Consider the following 27,040-nt stretch of genomic DNA (forward strand, 5'->3'; position numbering starts at 1 on the left):
GGATGTCATCGAGCATCAAATAAGGCTCAAGGACAAACAGAAAGTAATCTATGTACCTTCGTACCGACTTCCTATGAAATTTCAGAATGAGATAACAGAGGAAGTAGGTAAAATGTTAAAAGAAGGAGTCATTAGGAAATCAAACAGCCCTTATAATTTTCCGTTAATAGTAGTACCGAAAAAAGATCGAACTTGGCGGATATGCGTAGATTTTCGTCGTTTAAATGAAGAAACAATCCCTGGACAGATTCCCAGTACCATGTACCGATGATATCCTATCCTTACTAGGTCAGAATAAATATTTCACAAGCCTAGACTTACTAAAAGGATTTCATCAGATTCCGTTGGAACAAGAGAGTATCCCATACACTGCCTTCAGCACAGCCAGGGGACATTATGAATTTTTGCGTATGCCTTTTGGTTTACGTTGTGCTCCTATAACTTTTACTCGTATGATAAACATCGTGTTTGGAGACTTGTTGGGAGATATCCTACATGCCTACATGGACGACCTAGTAATCTTTTCCAACACATTAGAAGAACATTTACGTAAATTAGAGTTAGTGCTACAAAGACTAAGGCAGCATAATTTAAGGGTAAAGATAAGTAAGTGTGAATTTTTTAAAACAGAACTAGTCTATCTAGGTTTCACGGTTTCTAGTGAAGGTCTTAAAGTCGTCCATGATAAGGTGTCGGCTATCCGTAACTTTCCGATACCTACTAACGTCAAGGGAATACAGCAATTTTTAGGATGTAGCGGCTACTATCGCCGCTTCATACGCAACTACTCAATCATAGCCGCTCCCCTAACCGATCTTATAAAAAAGGGCGTAGATTTCGTATGGTCTGAAATGCATCAACAGGCGTTCGATAAATTGAAAGATGAATTGTGTAGTTCTCCTATCTTGAAATTTCCTGACTTCGGTAAGGAATTTTTCATAGCAACAGACGCCTCAGACCTAGGAGTAGGTGGGGTATTGCTTCAACAATATGATAAACAGTTTTTCCCTATAGCTTTTTATTCACGTAAACTGAGACCTTCCGAAGTAAATACGCAGTAATAGACAAGGAAGGGCTCGCTATTGTTAATTCACTCGTGCATTTTAAATTCATAATATACGGTTATCCCGTCAAAGTTCTCACTGATCATTAGCCCCTAACCGACTTCTTTAAAGGCTTTAGTCACAGCCCCAAGCGAACTCGGTGGCACATGATCATTCAGGACTTTGGCGCGAGGATCGGGTATTTACCTGGGAAAGCAAATATCGTTGCTGACGCATTATCACGCAACCCCTCTTCATCTTGTACCGAGCCATTAGCTGAATTAATAGATATCTCAACCTCCACGCCCATTGTTAAAACTATATCTGAACAGGAAGATCTGGGCTGGAGTGCTGAACTATTACAGACAGAACAAAGAAAAGATCCGCAAATAGAAAAAATCATCATTGCGTTAAAACGGAAATCCGAAGGAAAAGGAATACCTAAAGTATAAGCAGCAGAATTATATCATACAGGACAATATCCTGTGTAGATCCGTGACAAGGAAAACCCGCAACACACCGCAGTTGAATAACAACCAGGTGGTGGTGCCTATCTCACTCATACCCACTGTCTTAGAATGGTTGCATGAAAATCCACTGCACGGACACCCGGGTTATACCTTGATGTCACAGAAAGCCAAATCCTTATTTTATTGGCATACGATGCTTACAGATATAAAAAAGCACATAGCAAATTGTCGCACTTGTCAAGAATACAAGGGCACACGAAGACACCTGTCAGCCTAGGGGCTTACCCCGTGCCAAATCAACCCTTTGAAAGAGTACATTTAGATTTATTAACAGGATTTTACGAGTCGGACAGAGGAAATAAGCACCTCCTAGTAATTATAGACGCTTTGACTCGATATACAGAACTTATAGCGCTTAAAACAAAACCGGGTCGGTCGAGTGCGCTAGGAAGTTTTTACGAGTGCTACATTTGTAAACATGGAATTCCACACATCATTATCTCAGACTCGGGCGGGGAGTTCAATAATCATTTCCTTAACTCCTTGTGCGAATTCCTTTGTATAAAGAAAATCAATACCATGATCTATCACCCAGAGTCTAATGGGCTAGTGGAAAGGGCAAATCGTAAGGTTTTAAACATTTTAAGGGTCACCTTAGGGGGGGCAGACCCCAAACTGGGACATTGCCATACCTGCGGTACTAAGCACACTTAATCACTCGTATCATGTGTCTATTAAAATGACACCGCACGAGGCACTGTACGGTATCCCGGCCCGAACGCCTTTCCACATCTTAAAGCCTACAACTAATTTATCAAATCCTCTAAAGGATGTTATGGATGCAAGCATAAGTCGATATAATATAATTCGTAAGAATCTAGAAGAAGCACAAATAATAATGAAAAAAAATCATGATAAAATAGCTAAGCCAACTAGAACATATGCCGTGGGCGATCAGGTATACCTACAAGTATACGTACGTAAAAGTTTGAAGGCCCGTTTAACATTTTAGAAAATTTAACGGCCAATAGAGTTAGGGTTCAAAATGTATCCAAACCCACTGATGTGAGAATAGTCCCATTGGCACATATCAGAATCTAAAGAAAGGTAGATGGAGTGAGGGAAAAAATGGTTGTATTTATGAAACTTGTATAATAATTTATATATATATCTATTAATCATATTGTATGTAAACCTATTCTTTTACGCGAGTTATTACATATGTTTTACTCATTGCAGGTTTCAAAAATGAATCTGTTATTGTTAGGAGTGATATTGTGTATTCAGACATCTTTGTTGTATGGAAAGAGCGCTAGGACGAAAGAAATAGAATTTAATCATGGCTCGATTATCGAGAGAATAGATGATGTATTCATCGTGTCAAGCAATATTGTTATAGAAGTAGATATGCATGCGATTTTCTTGCCTGAAGATGACGTCCTTAACTTAAAGAATGACCTGATGAGGTTTGCTATTTCCCTTAAGGAAATGCATGAACGTAATTTTCATGCTAACTCAGAGATTTCGCTAGCTCAAACACTAAGCGTCGCGGAAATGTTGTCTTATGACATACAAAATAAAACCGCCGAGGCAGAAGAACTCGCTCGTGACCTGCTGATGTGGTCTGTGCGGCACAATACTCTTGAACGCCGCAACCCGCTTATTCTGGCCGGACTAAACATCTTAGGATCAGTTTGCGAATCTAGGCTTAGGAATCTCAAATCGCCTTAAGATAAATAATCAAAATAAAAGAATTGATTTTTGTTTTTCAACACAAAACAGAATTGGCTTTATCTGAACTTCGCAGCCAGTTATCTTCGATCAATCAAATAATGAGTATCGTTAATGAACATTCAAATAATATCGATCAGGTCATGGAAGTTCAACATTTGCTGGCTACGTTAGCTTACTATAGTTCGAAAATAGATCATATCCGTGTGAAAATATCACATTTTATTGAAAAGTCAAAAGATTACGTAGAAGCAATTACGTTAGCAACAAAGGGTGTGTTCTCTCCTCACCTCATGCCTATTAAAGATCTGACGTTAACTTTGGAAAACGGACGGGAGAAGCTAGGTTATATTCCTTTATTAGACGCCCATAAAGTAGAGTTCTATTATAGCCTAATATCAGTCAGCGTTGAAAATTATAGAATTATGATCACAATTCCTTTTGATTCTTCCGATGCTTGGCAATCATACAAAATAGCACCGTTTCCTACTTTCATGACGAATAACTCAAATCCAGTAATATCCAATTTAACGGGGCATGTACTGATTTCTTCTGATAAGAAATCATTTACAGTCATTAAAGACTTAGATAAACTCACTCACTGTTCAGAAGCCATGAATAATAAAATTTGTACAGCTGACTCTTTTGAATTCTATCCTATATCAACGGATTCATGTGAGTTAGGCATGGTGCTAAACGGCTCTCTCTCTCATACAAGCGAAGGTTGTCTGGGGAAACTTTATCCCTTTTACGGTAATAAATTCAATTACAGGATGAATAATGGTTCCTGGATCCGTTATGATAAAGCCGGATTCGACGTAGTGTGTCCGGACGGTACCAACGCCCATGCCCCTATCTTCGTAGCAGCCGATGGTTGTACGGGGACATCTACAAACTACACCGTCAGAGGGGTCAACACGATAATACGTGAGAAGGCGTATTTCGCAAACTACACGTGGGCTTCCACAATAATCCCGTCACTACCTCTCCCATACAACGCGCGAGTGGCTCATCGTTTGACGCAACTGGCTGAGATGACCTACGCGTCACCGACTTATGCAGGTGGAGAAAAATCTTCGCTACTACATTCTGCTAGCCGTGTTCAGCGTGACGGCCATATTGGTTATCGCCGTCAACATCTTTGCTTGGCGTAGGCTGAGGCGTAAACAGAAGGATCTCCAAGGGAACGTATTGGCCCGTCTAGATGATGTACCCGTTAAACTCAAGTCGTTTGCGTTTAGGGCCGCCTGAACCTGGCCACTTCAGTTCGTGCCTAGGGAACTGTCTGGAATTGTGTTGTGTGTGAAAAGCGGTCCGTATGCTGGCAAAAATGTAGGACAAGAAAGACTCACGCCTTTGCATTTGAACAGTTAAAGTATCTCCAGGGCGCCTAATAAAGCATTATAGCCCAATATTATACATTAATATATTCCTAAAGGTATTTTTCGGGCACCTAATAAAATATATCAGCCCTATATATTGCTTTTCTGCAGATTTCCATAGTTATACTATTATACCATTGTACAATTATATTTATCTATCACAAAGAGTGTCAAGTACTCTTTAACAATTATCCATGATCATGCTATAATCATTATTTAGTAACCATTATTCTTAATCAGGTTACCTGTTATCATATTAATCATGTATACATGTTAATCTTTTGATTGTTTTTACCTTTTTATTGTTTTGGGTACCTAATCATTATTATTACCAAACATGGATCTATATTTTCCATGCATTTATCTTTGTTTATGAATATGTCAACAAGGGTATGTAACAGAACCTTTTTATGCATTTAATCACTTATTATGTTATACCTAGACGTATGTTACGTGCACGCTCCTATGAACAATGTTTAAAGTAATTTTTTTTTGTTATTCAAGGCTTGAATAGGTAGCAGTCCGAGCCTAATGTAATAGATACATTTATTAAGTTTACAAGATCTGTAAATATAAACCCATGACCTGAGGTCATGGCATAAGGAGGGTTCTACGTGACCAAAGCAGACCTAGATTACGCTATGCGCTGTCTGCAGTAGCCTGATCTAGCTCAGAGCTTTGTCAACATTTTATGTTTATGATAACTTTGCACAACAACTTCCATGGGAAGCGGTTGACCTGTTAACCTACGCCGGAAACTTGTAACTTCCGAGCCGGCGGACTACGTATGTTTTTTATATGAATTGCTGAGATAGCTAATGTTCCGCTATCGACGCGATGCTTTAGAATGGCAGTTCCACGCCAACCATCAAACATATCGGTCTTCCGACCGAGCTGCATCTCCAGTATGGAGTTACAGAATAAAGTTGTTATCTTTGTTCAACTTATCTGTTTGAATCATCTCCTTTAGTTAAGAAGAACCACTCTACTAAGATATCCAAGGAGATGGGAGGAACCAGAAATACTTACGAATGACAGTCGTAAGGAGAACACAAAAAAAAAGTCTATCGTCAAGAGATTAGACTTAAATATTATATTATCTATATATAATAATATATATATATATTATATATATATATATATATATATATATATATATATATATATATATATATTCTATATATATATATAATATATATATATATATAGTAATATATTCAGGAGTTCATCCCAAGTTTCTAGCATTTAAAAACTAGAAATTATACATATGTTAATTTTTGCACAGTATGTGTTTACTTAGCGTTTCAGATTAGGAAATTCTATTTTTTTTCTTTTCTGTGAATTTGTTTGTGTACCACAAGTGAAGATAAGATATTACAATTTTTTTTTGTCAGTATTAGAATATATTTTTGGTTACGTTGCTTTTTATATTTATTTCTATCAGTATTCATAAGTAAATTAGCGTGCACACTAATGTTTTTGGTAGTTATACCAAAGAAAAACGTAGGGACATTCTTCTGAAAATTTCTAGAAACACAGGGACATTTCACATTCTGCGTAGGGATTAACTGGCTCCAGATGACCGATTGACTTGGCAACACTCACTGGCAAGGGAAGGGAAAAATAACGTATAAAATGTTGATTATCTATGTCTCATTTATGTAAAATGAAGCACAACGAAAGGATATCATGATTTCAGGAATATTCTTTATTTCGAATACTTTCATAAAAAGACAATTTTCACCTATTTGTATGTTAGATGGAGCGTTAATACTTTACGTCTGGCATCAGGGCACATGCAGGGGTATCCAAAACAATTAAAACTTAAAGTTGACCTCTAACCCCTAGCCACCCCAGGGGAGGGGTTCCCTTTAAGGATGACGTGCCAATAATTATTCTTTTGAAGTGATCATATTTTCGTAGTGAACTATCATATCCAAATAACACACTAAGTTCCAAAATAATAACACGAAAAGTTAATACAAGAGACATTACAACTATCCCAAATGTTGTCAAGACAAAAAGATGACCTCACTTAAGTCGTTATTGACGAATACGTTCGCCGGAACTGTCATGAGAAGGCGGCTGTACACAAATACGACCAGATGCCCTAACTAATGATTTAACTACCTATTTAATATTATATAGTATTATATATATTATATCTATATATATTTAATATAATATTATATAATATATATATTATATATATATATATCGTGTGTGTGTGTGTGTGTGGGATCCGAACCACATTACATCGAGAAATTAATTTCTCTGATTCCTCGCTGGCGGACTACTAGAGAATGTGAATACTTAAATGATAACAAAAGTTCCAATATTACTTAATAATTAGGTACTATATTGGTAATGGGAAATAGTAAGAGCATTTGTGGTACTTGTAGCAGTAGTAGTTAAGGACTGTTGTAGTTGTTATAGTAGAATTAGTAATAGTAGCTCTTTTATCTACTGCATATGTAGAATATTTTATGAACGCAGAAGAAGCGACGCGCGCGAGCGCACACACACACACACACACACACACATCATATATATATATATATATATATACATACACACACACACACACACACTATATATATATATATATATATATATATATATATATATACCACACATACACACACACACACATTATATATATATATATATATACAGGGTGGGCCAAAAGTAGCCTCACAGTTAAAACAGGTAATATGCAGTACATTTATTTTTATTAAACGCATAAAATTTTTCAGACATGAATAAGTGGCATATTTAAGAATGAGTGACATGAAAAGGATAAAAATAAGTAGCATGTATTAATGGCACAGTATTAATTTTCTATTGAAGAGTACTTTGAATGAGAAAACAGTTCATGAAGTAACTGTGAGGCTACTTTTGCCCACCCTGTATATAATATATATATATATATATATATATATATATATATATATATGTATATATATATATGTGTGTGTGTGTGTGTGTGTATGTGTGTGTGTGTGTGTGTGTGCGCGCGTTGCTTCTTCTGTGCTTATAAAATATTCTACATATGCAGTAGATAAAAGAGCTACTATTACTAATTCTACTATAACAACTACAACAGTCCTTAACTACTACTGCTACAAGTACCACAAATGCTCTTACTATTTCCCATTGCCAATATAGTACTTAATTATTAAGTAATATTGGAACTTTTGTTATCATTTAAGTATTTACATCCTCTAGTAGTCCGCCAGCGAGGAATCAGAGAAATTAATTTCTCGATGTAATGTGGTTCGGATCCCACAATAAGTTGTAGGTCCCGTTGCTATGAAACCCAGTTGGTTCCTATCCACATAAAAAAATGTAATCCTTCGGGCCAGCCCTAGGAGAGCTGTTAATCAGCTCAGTGGTCTGGTAAAACTAAAACATACTTCACCTTTTTTTTCTAGTAGTACGTATAAGAAGGGGGGGAGAGTGATAAAATAACACTTCTATGAATTTTAAAAACACGATTAGATTCGGAGTTAATGAAACCAAGAGAGAGTTTTTTTTTTTTCTCAGTTTTCCCTTCACCTTAAGGACGAAATGAAACGCAGCCTTATGAGGGTGATTCTTTACTCAAAAAAGTGTGACATCGAATTTGGCTTCTAAGAAGAGACGAAGAAAAAGAAGGCTGACTCAACCACCTTTTTTAAAATTTTTAAATATTTAATATTATTCTGTCTACACGCACAAACACATTATGGGAAATAAGAGAGAGATAGAGAGAGAGAGATAAAAGATCAAATATTAGTTTCCTTTCTCTCTTTCTACAAACACTCTAAAAACTCATTATCATATCTTTTACTTTTATTTAATGTTATGATTCGTGCCTTGACAAACAATATTTACAACATATATATTATCAACTACAAGTTTGCATAAGATAACAACTTCAGCTCTACGGCAGCTACTCTGCTCATCTTGAGGAGCTCTAGGAATGTGTAGCAGCGGTAGGATTAATAGCATGTTCGTTGGAGACACGCTCGAGAATACGCCTCTCGAGCTCGGGGCAATCACTGATTGGTCTAGAGATCATTCAAACAAACCAATCACTGACTGCGAAGCAAGAGCCATATTCTCAAGCTCAACGTGTGGGACTGCAGTGAGAAGCTCTGCCTGTGTTTATTCATCAGAAATCACGGATGTTTTATTTAGTTTGACATCAACGCGGGTCTGGAAGCGATAATATTGGATCATGACTCAAGGGGCTGACGTGGGATCTGTGAAGGAAAGCAAGAAACGTGACCCTGCTTCATGATAGCCAAGATTTGAGCAAAATTCTCTGTTGTTAATTGAGCAGAATTTCCAACTGCACTCGCTCGTATATATTGATTTCTTCGTGATTGCCTTTTCACACGGGGCGAAATAAAAACAGTTTTAACCACGGTATGATACCATACAATTTAAACGTGTTTTATGAACACCTGCAACCTCCTCACTCCCACATTTCATCATTCAGAAAAAACTATGACATACTTGATCATGAATGGGAGTCCTGAAAATTAGTCATCAGGAGGGGACACCATCTAACGCTTCAATTTAAATTCACCAATTCGAGATGAAACGGTGAACCTTGAAACTTTTTCGTCGAAAAAAAAGCTGTTAACTGGATGTTAGTCTCAACAAAAAGCTAAATAACCGTGGACAGCACCCGATCCTCTCTAATTAGTGCAAGTCCAAAACGCAGCCATCGAGAAGGACATGTAATATCCAAATTTCAAGATCTGCCTTAAGTGACACTTGAATTATTTTATTGCCTCTTTTCAAGACACACCCATTCTTCTAAAAACACATACAAAAATGATCTATCATATACGTTCTAAACTCCCTTGGCCTTAAAAGAAATATAGTCTGATTAATCTACTGTTTCCTCAAAACGTTATCCGGCGCTCGGTGTTTATTACCTTCATCATGTCTTTTTTTTCTCTTCCTTTCTTTCTTTTCCTACTGGAGGGGATAATACGGTCTGCAAGGGCCTACGATAACCTAAAGTATAAGAGTTGTGATGAGGTTGAAGAATAATGAGAAAGGTATAAAAACGAAAGTCGAGGGAAAAGTAAGAGTAAATTGCAAGGTAAAGGGACAGCATCAAACTATAATAGGATGCAAAGAAACGAAATGAGGGAAAGGAGTGAAAAAATAATCGGACATCCATAAACTTGTGAGGAAAAGAATAATACAAATTACTATTCACATATTCGTAGCAAACTTTAGATGGAATGGTATACAAAGTAAAACGTAGGCACCTCGCGAGTTGTAGAGCTTGTGTCTTGAGTCATAACTAATTATTTTCTTCTAAAAAACGAACATTAAAATTTCTATTTACTCTCCTGTTAGTTATTGTCTTTTTCCTTGATGTCTACTTCAGGCAATCCTATGAGATACCTCTGAGTGAACCAGGTAGCTCTGGCATCATGAAGGATTTATTTAATTTGGTCTGGCTCAGAAACGTCCCATTGAATCTGAATGCTTGATAGGTTTTGAATGGGATCTGGGCCGTTGTTCGTACTTCCAAGAATTCGGCATTTTCCTCGGATTTTATATCGTTAACAGCTAAATTTAGATTACAAGGGTCGACGGCACTTTGGAAATACCTAACGTCTGTGGGAACCGTCTACGTAAGGAGGGTTAGGTTAGGTTGGGTAACAGATATACTCGGAGGTAACCCCCAAAATGCAGTCTCTCCTGATACAATTTCCGACGTGATTTAAACTTGAATTTCAGAGACAGAAGAGTGGGCGATTCTAAAAGTGTTCTGCAGGCTCTAAAGTTGGGTTCAAGACAAGAAGTCTATTTAATGGCTGTCTAATGGGTTCTGTTGACAGGAGGCAAAAAACTGGCGCACTATCTTTTAATGGGAGACTGAAGGAGGACCTCGCTTTGAAAAGCCCTCCACTTCTACGCAAGGTAATTATAACGTGGGAATTTCAACGACCCCCTAAAAAAAGTCTGACTCTATATTTAATTGTCATTTTGAAAATATGTAACGATTTCTGCTAAGTAACAACGGTCTATAGTCACGCGATCTCATGGGGTTAATAACGAGGCTCGGCCAATTGCGTCAAAAAAAGGAATTTTTGATTCTGATTATACTAAAGAAAGGATCATACATTTACTTCAGAGGATAACAAAATATTGCAATCACAACTGTAGCAGCGAATGTCTGCATCTTGGGGTGAAATCATGGTCGACCGAGGCTCGTCATTATCCTGAGTTGATCGAACAATTAGAAGTCCATAATTTTATTCCATATATAATTTGATAAATTTCTAAGCAGCATTTGTAAACATTTAAAATCTCTATTTTTTGCAGAATTTGGTAAATAAGTTAAAATCTCTAAATCTTTGCAGCATTTGGTAAATAAGTTACAATCTCTAAATTTTTTGCAGCATTTGTTAAATAAGTTAAAATCTATTTTTTGCAACATTTTGGTTAATATCTATAATTCATATTTAAGCAGCTAAGCGGCCACAGTCGGCTATGGTAATTGCCTTCGAAGGACGATACACCTGCGTTGCATCCCCAAGCTGGGTCATCCTGAAAAATAAAAGACAGAAAGTTATGAAAAAATTATCATTTGTGAGAGAAATAGCATATATGTTTAGTCCAGAAAAGATTGATTATGGAAATCAATAACAAATGTGAGAAAAATTATGTCTATATAATGACTTGCAATATACATTCGCGTTATAATAAAGCCCACAAAAAGTTTTATAGTGTAACACTGAAAAAGAAAATTCTAAGAACATTATCACTTTGCCTTATTTTAACGGATTTGAAACCATTAAATCATTGTTAAAAGCCTTTAAGGTCAACCTTGTTTTTTCCTATAATAACACACTAAAAGGGATGTTAATAAAAAATGGCCCCAGGGAAAGCAACAACACAATATATAAAATTCCATGTATGGACTGCCCCTCCCTTTATCTCGGACAGTCGAGCAAGGGCTTAGAAGTAAGATTAAAACAGCATAAATATTCTTTCAAAACTGGGTAAACATCTAATGCAATATTCATTCATTTAAGTGAAAACAACCACCGGATAAATTGGATTGGTAGTTCAGTAATTGCAAGATCAAAAGATGTCATATCACGAAATCTTTTAGAATCTGCCATAATACAACTTGCTTCCTATTGTCATTTTAATATTATTCGTAGCCTGTTTCATTCAGACCCTTGTATTTGTAACATGTTTAAGAATGACCTCAAAGATATAATTACAGATTTAAATTCAAATTAGTTGCCTTAGATACATTTTCTTTGTATATGTATGTTTAATATGTTTTGTGAATAAGTTTTTGTTTATCAAGGATCTGAATGTGGTCAGCTGTCGCCCTGTATAATCCTTTAATTGTCTTGTCCCTGTGTGTGAGCAGTTAGACTTAATCTTTTTGTTCTTAAATTGTTTATGCTTGTTTGGAAAAGTTACTCATTCTCCAGGTGTGTCAGATTCTAGGTACTAATCTCCTTATAATCCCCATCTGTCATTTATACGACCTTTCCTGTACCCTCAATTTCTAATGTAAGTCAGTTTGTCTGCTAAGTAAAGGACGTTGAGTCGAAAGATCTTGCAGAGACTCCGTTCTTTATCTTTCCTTCGTGGCTTATACCATATATATATATATATATATATATATTATATATAATATATATAGATATATATATATATGTATATGTATATATATATTAGAGTTTAATTAAAAGAGTATTTCGACTGACATATGTTTACATTTTATGTTCATTCTTGAAGTTGAAACAGGCGCTGCTAGTTTTTTTTCAGTTTTCACTTTGCATTTTATACATGTAAGTCTTATTAACATTTGTCCTTGACGAAAAAGAAGTGACCAGCTTACCTGAGCGTGGAAATGAAACTAGATAGCAAGAATCAATTAAAATGGAAAGTTAATGACAAAGCTCAACCTTTTCCACCAGTCAATCTTCCCGTCGCCTCAGGACAAAGGAACAAACGTGACGATGTCCTCTCACAGCTCCGAACTCAATCTTCTGTTTCGACTAAGTGTTGCACTTGGCAGGTTTCTAGTTCACAGAGGTGACTCCGCCAGGGTCGAGGGAGGACGTCTATTACAGCCCTCACGCGAGCAAACATACACGTATGAACCCATGTGCAACTGCAAGGTCGTCAGCACACACGTAAACCGGCAAGTTCGATCGGAAGAACAATGCCATAAACACGCAAAGACTATTATTTGGGTCAGCCTCATCTTCGTGGCTTTCTTCTCCCTGGACCTTATGCTTCTTGGCTTTTCAGTATCTGCTCTGCGCTGGTGCTGGCTAAGCTTATGCTAACACAGGCTGTCCTTGCTTCTGTTACTGTTGTTGTTTTTGTTACATTAAATAGGCCTTGTACCAGTATCGATTCTTGTTATGATGAACAGCTTGCGTCGTCATATTCTCACAATTTGTCATTGTTGTGTGATGGAGCGAACAATCTTTTATTGAAATGAAGTTTATAAATAGAAACTACTGGACTCTGTATGTTATTTTTCAAGTCACAAAACTGACATTGTTTGGAAGAATTCATTAATCCTATTGGTTTAGATACGTTTTTCCATCCGTATTCTGAAATTATTCGACTCTATCTCAAGGTGTTATAAAGGACATTATATCTACTAACATTAACATCCCCCATCGCTCCTCCCTCCCTCACCCACGTTCTTTCCTTGCTTGAGATTTGTTCTTGTCAAGAGGGTACAAAGCTTATTGCGTGCTTTCCTATTACACCACGCTGCGCAAATGTACCTCAAAGAAGGAGTGAGGAGAAAATGTGGATGGAACTTCAAGCGTGAAGGAAATTAAGGAAAAGAAATGACGTCCTTACTTATCAATAAGATCGAGGCCCTCTATAACGTAACCGAAGACGTGTGTGTAAGAGTACTTCTTAACGTGGATGAAGAACTGCGACCCGACCATCAGGCTGCCTTTATCGTTGGTCGACATACACAGCATCTCCACCGCGCCTGGCTTCGGCTCCAACTCTGCAAAAAGAAGAAGAATGAGAATGAAAAACAGCAGACGAATTTCCAGTCTTCATCTAGACCAGATCACTGGAAGTTCAACATTGCCGAGGCAACGCGTCGCTGAATTATCTAGTCCTTTAACTAGTCTTTTATCTAGGTCTATATTCCTTAATCTGAAACTGAAATTAATTGGATATATTTTTGTCTCGCGTTCCGTGAATTTCGCCCACTCTCCGATGTACGTCAATTGACTCTGTTAATCAAACACGCATAAGAGGTAATCTATGAAAATATAATGATGAAATCATTGGAGATTGTGTTGACCCAGATTGTATAACGACCTAACTTGGGGATGATATGACCTTCATTTGATCGCAGGCGTGGTTTGATGACTGTTAACAACGTGGCTATTATTTGATAACAAGAAATTGTTATTATTATTATCCACAAGCCGAGCTGGCAGCAGATACAGCTTAGTAGGAAAAAGACAATGAGAAGTAAAGAATAGGGAGTGAAAGAGAATAAACGAAGGAACAAATGAAATCAAAGGACTTGGATATTGCAGTCAGTCAGTTAAAACAAAAAGAAATTCATGAGAACGAAGTCATTTCATGATACTGATTTCGTATATAATTTTATTTTTATTGGCCAGCAGTTCAGTATCAAAAAAGTTATTTCTCCTGAGAAAAAGCAATATATTTTAAGCTAAAAGCAAAATTACCTATTGTATAAATAACAAATACTAAAAGAACTAACTAGTAAAACAAATAATATAAAAAAAATACACCTAACCAAACAAGGGTATTCATTTACATATTATTTTATGATATTCTCTTCCGTAGGCCTGAGGCCGTATGCTGGCCTTAAGCATGCTTCCTCGTCGAGGTAACTCAGTAACTAAAATAATTCAATTAACTGAAATAACTAGATTATCTGAGATAACTCAGTTATCCTTGGAGGTAATTCGGTTACCCAAAGGAATTCTGTCGTTTAGGGTAATTCTTTTTTACGCTATTCTCTCAACTTAAGGTAATTAAAAACCCAGTGCATTTCCTCATCGTCTGAATTTTTTAAGAGAATGATTCTTAATTTGAACTGGTTTTATAATTCCTGTAACATTTGTATTTGGGCAACACTCATTTGTACATACCATCGTTGTCTGGATTTTGTAAAAGATTTGTACTTTACAAACCTAGTTGTACGGTGCTTGTGTGAATTTTATAATAGAATTGGATTTTACAACACTCGGTGTGCATTACACCATTGTGTGAATTATATTAAACATTTGTGTTTTAGAACCCTCCTTGTACAGTGCAAAATTGTATTAATTTTTAACAGATCTGTATTCGATATGAATTGTACATTACAGCATTTTTTGAATTATGTAACAGATTTGTATTTTACAGCACTTGTATATTGCATCATTGCCTGAACTTTGTAAGAGATCTATGATTTATAACAATAGTTGTAAATTACATCATTGTGTGAATTTGATTAATTTGGATTTACAACATTAGTTGTACATGACATCACCCATCTTTTGAATTTTGAAAAAGAATTGCTATTTATTTTCACCGGCTTCATAACTCTCATGTATAAAATCTAAATATAAGGCTTATCCTTCCGCAAAATAATAGTCTGTCTGTAATGCGTTTTGCGCTCTGTTTACTCAGGAACGCATTTACTGAATCGTCTGTCTTTCTTTTTTTAATGAAAGTTGGCGCATGCGCTTTCCATAAACCTGACATATCGGTCTTCGCGATTAACCTATCAAATAACAACCAGTAGAATGCTGACCTAGTGAGTTAATATCTCATAATAAATTACATAATTAGCAGGATTCATTACTCTAAATTGTCATTATCTATCATGTCGGTAATGACTTTGAGTATAAGAGTATTTTTGAGGGAATGTAAATTTTCAAAAAAGAAAAAGGAGAATTCGCATCACTTGATTGATGCCCAAAACTATGAAATGAATTTTGAATCAAGTCTGATCAGATTTATGAAGCTAACAAAATGTAAATGCATTGAAGAAGTTAGAGAAAATTTATATGCTATCATAATGATGGATTTTCGACAAATTCCAACTAAGTCATGCAATGTGAACAAATAATAATAATAATAATAATAATAATAATAATAATAATAATAATAATAATAATAATAATAATTATTATTATTATTATTATTATTATTATTATTATTATTATTATTATAATTATTATTATTATTATTATTATTATTATTATTATTAAGTATAAAATATTCAATATTGTTATGGCATACAAAATGATTGATAAACTCTACGGGATTTAAAGATCACGTTTCACTTACTCGGAAAATAAAGATAAATATTTTACCTATTTTACAATGCCTAACGTAGGTGTGTTACTAACAAATCTTTGTAACGACAAAAAAGCCGTCATCAGGAAAATAGAGAAGAATCGCTGCAAAGCTTGAAAGAGGGTCTCCCACCCAATTATTATTATTATTATTATTATTTTTTTTTTTTTTTTTGCTCTATCACAGTCCTCCAATTCGACTGGGTGGTATTTATAGTGTGGGGTTCCGGGTTGCATCCTGCCTCCTTAGGAGTCCATCACTTTTCTTACTATGTCCGCTGTTTCTAGGATCACACTCTTCTGCATGAGTCCTGGAGCTACTTCAGCCTCTAGTTTTTCTAGATTCCTTTTCAGGGATCTTGGGATCGTGCCTAGTGCTCCTATGATTATGGGTACGATTTCCACTGGCATATCCCATATCCTTCTTATTTCTATTTTCAGATCTTGATACTTATCCATTTTTTCCCTCCCTCTCTTTCTCTTCAACTCTGGTGTCCCATGGTATTGCGACATCAATGAGTGATACTTTCTTCTTGACTTTGTCAATCAACGTCACGTCTGGTCTGTTTGCACGTATCACCCTATCCGTTCTGATACCATAGTCCCAGAGGATCTTTGCCTGATCGTTTTCTATCACTCCTTCAGGTTGGTGCTCGTACCACTTATTACTGCAAGGTAGCTGATGTTTTTTCTTGCACATGGCTCCAGTGGAGGGCTTTTGCCACTGAATCATGCCTCTTTTTGTACTGGTTCTGTGCAAGTGCCGGGCATTCACTTGCTATGTGGTTTATGGTTTCATTTTTCGTATTGCACTTCCTACATCTGGGAGAGATGTTATTTCCATCTATCGTTCTTTGAACATATCTGGTTCTTAGGGCCTGATCTTGTGCCGCTGTTATCATTTCTTCAGTTTCCTTCTTTAGCTCTCCCCTCTGTAGCCATTGCCAATTGTCATCGCTGGCTAGTTCTTTAGTCTGTCTCATGTATTGTCCGTGCATTGGTTTGTTGTGCCAGTCTTCTGTTCTGTCTGTCTTTCTCCTGTCTCTGTATATTTCTGGGTCTTCGTCTACTTTTATTAGTCCTTCTTCCCATGCACTCTTTAGCCACTCGTCTTCACTGGTTTTCAGATATTGCCCCAGTGCTCTGTTCTCGATGTTGACGCAGTCCTCTATACTTAGTAGTCCTCTCCCTCCTTCCTTTCGTGTTATGTATAGTCTGTCCGTATTTGCTCTTGGGTGTAGTGCTTTGTGTATTGTCATATGTTTCCTGGTTTTCTGATCTATGCTGCGGAGTTCTGCCTTCGTCCATTCCACTATTCCTGCGCTGTATCTGATTACTGGCACTGCCCATGTGTTTATGGCTTTTATCATATTTCCGGCGTTGAGTTTTGACTTGAGTATCGCCTTGAGTCTCTGCATATATTCTTTCCTGATCGTGTCCTTCATCTCTTGGTGTTTTATATCCCCTCCTTCCATTATTCCCAGGTATTTGTATCCTGTCTCATCTGTGTTTGATGTTGCTCCCATCTGGTAGCTTTATCCCTTCAGTTCTCGTTACTTTGCCTTTTTGTATGTTGAATTATTATTATTATTATTATTATTATTATTATTATTATTATTATTATTATTATTATTATTATTATTATTCTGCCAGTAACTCATCGGCGAATCACTGGTAGAATGCAATAACCCTGAAAAAACAGTTATGAGAAATATAGCGAAAACTCTATGTAAATTGAATGTAGCTCATACAGCAGTAACATTCATCACTACATGTTTGAAAGAAGGTCTACTACCTATATATTATTATTATTATTATTATTATTAAGGTGAAGATGGCGATGTAAACGTTAAAACGGTGCGAATATCAAATACGGAAAATATACAGCGACGCAAGACATTTTTTTGTAATATTCAATGCATTTGAACCACAGAATCAAAGTTGTAGATTTTGTCCATCATTATTATTGTTTCAAGCACTTGAATGAAATTAAGTTTATACGCAGTCTGCTTTATTCTTTTAAGCTTCTAATCATTAGATAAAAGTTATAATAAAAACACAAAAGGCATAGAGAGACAGACTTCGGACGTAGTTTTTTTTTTTTTTTTTACACATACTCGGTCAATCATTATAAAAAAATCAACCCGAAAAACAAAAACAAAATAACAAGAAGAAACCCAACCTGTAGTTTCAGCCGAGATCAACTCGCTGTCACCAATGGCTGCCCTTCCTCCCTCTCCGTCGTTGGACTGGAAGTCCCCGCCCTGGATCCACCATCCGGGAAGGCACCGGAACATCTGAGAGCCCCGGTACCCGAAGCCCCGGTGCCCGGTGCAGAGGGCCGTGAAGTTGTCACACAGTTTGGGCGCCATGTCGGGGCGGAGTTCGATCACTATGCGAGCCGTTTGCTGAAAGGGGGAAATATAATGATCAAGAGGTTGAAGTAGTATCCTGACTAGATGAGGTTATAGGAAATGAAAGGTTTCATGTATATGTATTATATATATATATATATATATATATATATATATATATATATATATATATATATATATATATACATATATACATATATAATATATATATATATATAATATATATAAATAATATATATATATATATATATATATACATACATACATATGTATGTAGTATATATATATATATATATATATATATTACATATACATATATAATATATATATATATATATATATATATATATATATTATATATACTATATATATATATATTATATAGATAGCATACATGCATACATACAAACACACACATACACACACACACACACACACACAAACAAACTTCTGAACTAAATCCACTAAACAGATGAGCATTTACACAAATAATTTCATGACATTGCAAGTACGTCATCACTCCAAAGACATATTTTGATATTCATGCAGCTTTAGTAACCCTGGATCGGTATACAAATCTTGAAAACGTCGCCCTCTTTACCTTAATCCCTTCAATAGCTAGATCCAAATATACCCTGGGTAGGGGCTGGATTGTTGGCATGGGAGCCTCTAGACTAAGGGCGGGCCTAAGCATGGCCACCTTGCTGGGGCGCCCGTTGTGGGCGAGTCTCCTGCTGCTGTAGTGCCCAGCTAAACTCTGACTTCTACGGTCGACGCAGCCGCGAGCTGGACTTCCAGGCGATCTGTGAAGAAGAAGAAAAAGTAAACAATCTTTTGAGGATGTTCTCACTGAAACTTTCTTATCAAAGCAATGTGGGTTCGTGTGTTCATATCCTTTCTTGTGTGGTTTAGTGATAAGTCATTCGCAATACATTGCACTCATGTCACGTGTCTGAGTGCAAAAATTTGTGGGTGCGGATAGGCACAGAAATATACTTGAAGAAAGGAATGGAAAAGGTGATTATTTTATCAGTTATCTTAATTACTGACTTGATGATTTGCTTCATCTACGTTCGCATTTTGATATATACTGAAAATTGTCCTGAACAGTTTTACATTACTAGTGTCAATTAAGCTTTTACATTTATGGTAAAGAAAGTTATTTACACTTACTGGCTGTTTTATATTTGAAACTCGTTAAAATGATTGTCCAAATTTACGCATCACGATCGTCTAACGCTGCATCAAACGACATAGCTCTATTTCAATGACGGCTGTCAGGTCACATTTTCAAGGAAGAACTATTCATTCATGTAACAATTTACAAATTTACTTCGTACTGTACATTACCAGGGACAAATGACTCTACAATGATTATTCAAAACATATTTGCTTATGAATTACATATTTCTATGCGTTATAGAGACAACTTCAGGGTGCTACCGTGTATTGTAATACTCTTGCAAAATATACGTCGTTCTACGTTTCATGTAACAATACTGAAAGACAACTCAATTGACGTCCACGTTTATGTTTCTTCTCAACGAAATACAGGTCTGGAAATGATCTATGTCTACACACGTTGCCAGAAAGGTAAACAGGAATTGTTTTCCCATTGCTTTTTCACATTCTATATTTGTCACGGGAAGAGGCTCGTTCGGAGGAACGTCTGGTGGGGCCTAATCTTTATCAGACACTCCAAGGCACTTCGGAGTGATTTTAGATCCCAGTTTTATCTGTTAGCATTTCTGCTCTTTGGAACGAGTCTCCCTCTTCTCTTTTGTGGACTTCGAGTCAGGGGAAGTTGAGGAACTATTGATTCGAGTCCAGGTTTTAATTTCTTTTCGGAAAACGGGAAACTTTAAAACTCTTACATCCACCTGCAAGGTTTCTGCACCTAATTTTTCCAGCAGATTTTCCCCTTTCATGAAATGTTCTTAAAAAGGAAAACTCCCTCAAACCCCTAAAGGATGAAGGCTTACTTGTATTATACCTTGCATATCTTCAACACTTCGAGAATAGTATATAAAGTGCCAATGGTACAAAAAAGGAAACTATTAAACTCTTATGTTTATTGAGTTCACCAATTATAGTTTTCTTCCAATGATTTAGCTGGAAATGCTATTTACATACATCTGATGTTAAGTACTCGAAAGACAACTATGATTGAAATGTTTTAAATGATAAGCTACTGTGTACCTTTAAACTTTATGAATGTACATCACGAAACAAAAACATATGGATTTCTTTATATGAATAAATAATCAAAATCAGTTCCATGTCTTTTTGTGGAGCTTAACTCTGACAGCCCAAGTAAAACTGGTTGTGCAGTGACGACTTTCTGGTCTTACAAGCTGATTACAGGCAATTAAGGGAATGAAAGGACTTTGCTAGTATTTGGTATCAACTACGCAATACAGAAATTTTACAAGAAAACACGGACCAAATCTCCACTCTACTATAAACGAAATACCGTAAGATTTTCCAGTCTGTCTGCAAATTCAACATGACTTCAAGTCACGCTAACAAACGTGGTTCAGGCTCGCACAAAAATAAAGAAGAAAAAAATGAGACAAATCTACAAGCGTCTTTTTGGACAAGAGGAATTGGGCCAGTGAAAACGCTCCTTGAAAGACTTCACCTACCGGCTCTCGGGAGTGTTTCTGCCTTCGCTATTGACGTCACAAGATGCATAGCTGCCCGCTTTGGATGGCGTTGACTGGACCGAGCCTCTGCATTGGTTAGCCAACGTTTTACTTCGGTTATTAATGTGATTTGAATCCCCTTTGTCTAGCATACTTTGATTCTCTTTACTCTTTATTTTAAAGTTGACTGTATGTGTGATTCCCCGTTCTCTTACTAAGGGATATTGGCTAGGCTTACTTTTTTAAGAATAAGCTTTGCATCTCTCTCTCTCTCTCTCTCTCTCTCTCTCTCTCTCTCTCTCTCTCTCTCTCCATCTATCTATCTATCTATCGATCTATCTATCTATCTATCTATCTATTAGCTTATCTAAAACTTTCTTATCATAAATAGTTCTCAGTAGCATTTCACAAAATTTAATTTTGGTAACATCTCTCTCTCTCTCTCTCTCTCTCTCTCTCTCTCTCTCTCTCTCTCTCTCTCTCACTAAATGAGCTGTGAGTTACTTCAGTTCTTTTTATCTAACCCTACACCGTCTGTATCAGTGTAATTGAGTAGCTATTTCAAAGTAAACATCATGATATCAACAGGAAAAATATGATCTGTCTCTTGATAAAATAAATATGACTCCAGATATGATTATTCATTAATGGACTCTATTCTTTCTATTTGAAGATGATACTGTAACATAAGTAGAATAAGTAGAATAGAGTAGTATATAGAATTTAGGTCAAATTCCAAGCACTGGGAACCATGAGGTCACTCAGCTTTGAAACGTAAATTGAGAGTAGAAAGATTTGGAAGGTGTAACAGGAGGAAGACCTCGCAGTTACACTATGAATCAATTGTTAGGAGAGGGTGAAAGGCAAGATGGAAGACCGAGACTAGGAACGGAGTTACAGTAAAAGGAATGAAAAGGATTGCAGCTGGGGCCGAAGGGACGCTGCAAAGAACTTTAAGTAATGCCTACAGAGCACTGTATGGGGTGCACTGACGGCACTACCCCCAGCGAGAATTACCAGATGTAGAGACCTATCAAAATTTCCAAGTACGTTCTATAGAGCTACAATATTTTTTAGAAATCACTTCATATATATATATACTATATACCGGTATACACACACACACACACACACACACACACACATATATATATATATTATATATTATATATATATATATATATATATATAGGGTATATATTATACACACAGATATATATATATATACTGTACATACATACGAGTACACACACATATATATATATATAGATATATATATATATATATATATATATATATATATACATATATATATATATATATATATATATATATATATATATATATATATATATATATATATATATATATATATGTTTATACACTTTACATCACTGACTAATGAAACATTTATTCTTCAGATTTCTTTATCTTTTATCATGACTTCCAACCCTTCAAAGATTAATAAAGTCACTTCCTGTACTATAAGTTCTCATTACAGGATGAATAATAAAAATCTACTTTAACAATAGTTATTGTGCCAAAAAAATAAATACCATAATATAACTTATGGATATATGCAAAAAAATTTATTACTTATATCAAAATGAAGTTTTGATGTGCTGCAGTCTGGCCGTAATCTGTTACATATCAAACATTTAAAAAAAATACATAAAAAAGAGAATACAGAATACATATATATATATATATATATATATATATATATATATATATATATGTATATATATATATATGTGTATTATATATATTATATATCATATATATATATAAGATAGTAGTGCGGTTATAGTAATCCTCACAATGGGGCATCATTCTTTTTTACATCACGAAATCAGAAAAAATAAATATATAAAACTCATAATAATTTAAAATCAAATGATATACACCTAAGGAGGCGAGTTCCATCATCTGTCTCTTATATAATGCTTGTGTTGTCAACGAATAAGTGGAACATCCAAATTTTTTGTAATAAAGAAAATGGTCTTACCAGAATATGTGTATTAAATTAACATTTTTCATGAGCATTTGTAAGGTAGCACCGGTATTAATTGTAGGTGAAGAACCTCTTAATGAGATATTATTTTATGGTTTCATAAAATTTGCAACCCTGGATATCATCTGCGTGAATCCCTACTGGTGAGTACCCACAAGGGGAAATGTTTGCTTCGTTCCGCTTGTGTATTTGTTGGCAGGATTATACATAAGGATGTGAGTGGATTCTGACGACACTTTGACCATATGTGGACTTCATATCTGCCAACAAGTCATTACATTTGCACAGAGGTCTGGAAATGATAAAGGACCTTTTGAGTTTGAGTGGGTGGTGTTGAATTACTCATCCACGTCGGAGGTTTTCTATCATTTGCGAAGAGGAAAAAGATATATACTCGCCTTTTAAAAAAAAAGTCAGGGAAAACGAAAGGGGATGAACGTGATTTCCTGAGCTTGGTAAATGCAGACCGAAAACTGAAAAATAATAGGTTAGAAAAGGTTGCATGACTGGTGTTAAAACTATAGAAAATCGTTAATACATATCAGTAGAAATGAAATAAGGGTTTCCCTTAAAGCAGAGAATAGATAGGTTGGGAGTTTAGTTTTTAAATATTTGTTTTATTCACGTGGTGTCACAGCATTAATGTGACAAAGAGTAAAAATGGCTGAACAACTGCAAGTGAAAAAAAAGTCAGTGATGCCGCATGCAACGGAGGGATAAGTGTTTTGACTGAATAATTTGATCAATCTGGCATCACAAAATCAGAAGTTCGCGACAGAGAAAAACAATGGCTGAAAACATACCTGTAGAAAAAGAGACAACGATGTCACTGAGCGACAGATGGAAATTAGTTTGTGAGTGGTTAATTTTATCCAATAGCACCAGAGAGAAAGAAAGAGGTAAGGGGTCATTACTGAGTTTGAGATTTGTCTTGTATTCAGTAGACTCGAGGTGGGAAACAAAAGACGGAACACCTCTAACATAACGTAACAATTACATTTAAGGACAGAAAAGAAATGGTTAATATCAAGCCAAAATAAGTGGAGTAAATAAAACGCTCAACGTCTACAAAACCTTTCTTTTTTGGTGTGATTCGAGCAGAGGAAATGTTTGAGCACTTTAAAACAAGTTTGAAGTAGCCTAAATACCCTTTATGTTACGAGTAACAGTTTCAGTCGCATTTGTTTTGTTAGTTGTTGGACGAGAAAAATAAAACGTCGGTACGATACGGTATTACATCTCATACAAGATGACATATGTTTGACAATTATACATCCCTTGTGGCGCAATATTTCATTAAAGGATGTCCACTGTGGCCTAAGGATATAGCTGAAATTGATACTATCTTGTTAAGTAATTAATAATTATCTAAACTGCTTTTCATTTCGTGATATTTTGCTCGGTCTTTTAACACACAGCAGCGATACCACGATGTTATATAAAATAGCGTAGTAATATCTAAATTTCATCTATAATTGTCAAAGTAGCAATATTCAGTGCAGACTCTTTAACACTCATAATACAATGGTATCAGACAAAAGCACCAAAGTAATGAATATATTACGTTATGCAATAATACATAAATTAACCTCAACACAAAGTAATTACATATAAGCACCAGAGTAATATTTGAATGATGGGTTATTGCAGTAATATTCCCCGCCGCTTCCTTAACAAGCATCAACTACAGTAAGAAATTATCCTTTAAAAGCATCGAAGCAATATTCGAATCACACATTATGCAGCAACATTCAGCAAGTCTTCTTTTACAAGAATGCGACTGAAAAGTTCGAAATGGTGTCATGATATAACGTTGGTGAAATAGCAAATTTCATAACAGACTTTTTATACCCACTTTACCAGCGAGAACGCTACTACACTGATTGGAAGTCCAAAATGGCTGAACTTTTATGGCTGCAATTTATGCTTTGCATTACAACGTTTAGAGTTTTTTTTATTTCCTGTTTATGCAAACGAGAAAACTTCACGGGAACCTGCTTGCAATTTCAGACTTCGCGGACACAGGTTGCTTAAGGTAGCATGCCGTTTCCCTCCTCTAATAATTTTATGCGTATTTCGTTATTACTTTTAAATACCTGAAGAGAAAAAAAGAACGTATTGAATAACGCAAAAACTAATGGATTTTCTCATTTAAAACAAATACTCATACATACACAGATATATATATGTATATATGTGTGTAATTATATACAGAATATGTGTGTATCTATATAAATATTTGTATAAAGTTTCTTCGTCTTTGTAAAGACAGGCACTGAGAATATTCTCCTTCAATAGATAACATAGAGAGTGAGAGGAAACAAGACAGAGAGATAGACAAACAGAGAATAAGAAAATGTTATATACTCGAATAAGAATTTCTATCAAGTCAATTTTCTATAAAGCAATAAGCTCGACAAAAGGTTTTCCTACCGCAAAAAATGATCATAAAATGAAACGATAAAATAAAAAAAGACTAAAATCAGAATTAACAAACGGCAACGTGAGGCCAAGACCAATTAAAATGAATGAAGGTCTTACCCGCTGGCAGCTGATTTGATATCAATGGCGTCGAGGTCATCCTGTGACCTGTTGAGCTTTCCCAAAGTCAAGAAGGAGTCGGCGAGGACGGCTTTGGCTGTGGCCAAGTCCTGGGCCAGCCTGGCCACGATGGACCCCGCCCTCTGGGTGCTCTCGTGCAGTCCCACCAGGGAGGTCTCCTGCTCACACTCGTGCTCAATGCGGTCTAAGCCCCGAGCCTGGGAAGAATGGAGATGTCATTGAGGAATGGTCTCACAAGTTCTCTTTATAGCAAAAAGTGACGGTAATGGGATAAGTGAAGGTAAATAGATACCGTTTTGGAAGGAATAGTTCTGTAAGGTTTTGCTTTTATACCTTGGTTGCGTTCTAAATGTAAGCCGTTCAAAGTTCGATTCCCCACTCTCCCAACATAGTAGAATCAGATGAATTCATTTCTGGTGATAGAAATTCATTTCTAGATATAATGTGGTTCGGATCCCACTATAAGCTGTATGTCCCGTTGCTAGGTAACCAATTGGTTCCTAGCCACGTAAAATATCTAATCCTTCGGGCCAGCCCTAGGAGAGCTGTTAATCGCCTCCGTGGTCTGGTAAAACTAAGATATACTTAAGGCGTTCAAAGGTCTCCCGTCGAGACTAAATGTAATAGAATTTGACAGGCAAAAGCAGTGGCATTTATTATGAATGATATTATGGCAAAGATCATACTGGATTTTGATGAGAAATGGAACTTCTCTTGTTGATAATCTAGTTTAATCTTTTTCTTGTCATTACAGTTACATAATAACAAATTAACTTTGACGAAAAGAAATAATTGAATTCGTGTTAACTCCGGTACAAAAAATGGATTAGTGTATATAAAAAGGTGTGTCCTTGAGTAAACCCTCACAGAGTATTTGAAGAGTAATGGCATCTTTAAACTTCAGTACTGGTAAAGCATTCGCCTAGTCACGACAACGCTGGACCAGCTCTGAACTGCACCGTTCCTTACCTCGTCCTTCTTATCGCTGTCGAGGCTCTTCAAGTCGGCCTTCAACTGCTTCTCGTATGCTCTGGCGGCATCCAGCTGCCTGAGAAGGTACTTCCTCTGGTCATGCCTCAGCCTCCTTGTCTCCTGAAGGAGACTACGAGCCTCGTTCACGGAAGACCTCACCTCTGCTCGCAAAACAGCCACGGCTTGGTCGTGATCACGCACCTGGCGAGAGAATCACCTCAAATTATACAACGTCATGGTTATCAAAACCCCGAATGGGGTTAGTACCGTCAGTGCACATCACATGATGCACTGTACGCATTACTAAAGGTTGTTTGCAGCGTCCCCTCGTCCCCTAGCTGCACCCATTCCCACTTCCTTCCATCTTTATGTCCAACCGCTCCAACTTTCTCTTTTCACCGTCTTGAGAGTTGAAAGGCTGCAATAGCCCCAGTGCTTGACTGTATAGCCACATTTCAATAATCAAATCATGTTTATTAGTGAACATTTTGCCACTTC

General features: G+C 36.2%; 1 protein-coding gene across 7 annotated transcripts in view; it reads right to left on the minus strand.

Annotated features, from left to right (window-relative positions):
• Window positions 1-8,209: 8,209 nt before the first annotated feature.
• The window catches only part of LOC135204061 (uncharacterized), a 171,673-nt gene continuing 152,842 nt past the window's right edge, over window positions 8,210-27,040 (minus strand). For 6 of the 7 annotated variants that reach the window (XM_064234031.1, XM_064234036.1, XM_064234033.1 and 3 more), the window contains 7 exons: window positions 26,540-26,743; window positions 25,550-25,767; window positions 20,995-21,081; window positions 18,951-19,152; window positions 18,157-18,382; window positions 13,492-13,648; window positions 8,210-11,190 (listed from right to left, as the gene is read on the minus strand). In XM_064234031.1, coding sequence (XP_064090101.1) covers window positions 11,106-11,190; window positions 13,492-13,648; window positions 18,157-18,382; window positions 18,951-19,152; window positions 20,995-21,081; window positions 25,550-25,767; window positions 26,540-26,743 — 1,179 coding nt within the window. In that variant the 3' untranslated portion in view covers window positions 8,210-11,105. The remainder of the gene's footprint in view (window positions 11,191-13,491; window positions 13,649-18,156; window positions 18,383-18,950; window positions 19,153-20,994; window positions 21,082-25,549; window positions 25,768-26,539; window positions 26,744-27,040) is intronic. The other variant, XM_064234032.1, reaches the window with a different exon arrangement.

This window comes from Macrobrachium nipponense, chromosome 44, assembly GCF_015104395.2.
Source record: "Macrobrachium nipponense isolate FS-2020 chromosome 44, ASM1510439v2, whole genome shotgun sequence".
NCBI lineage: Eukaryota > Metazoa > Arthropoda > Malacostraca > Decapoda > Palaemonidae > Macrobrachium > Macrobrachium nipponense.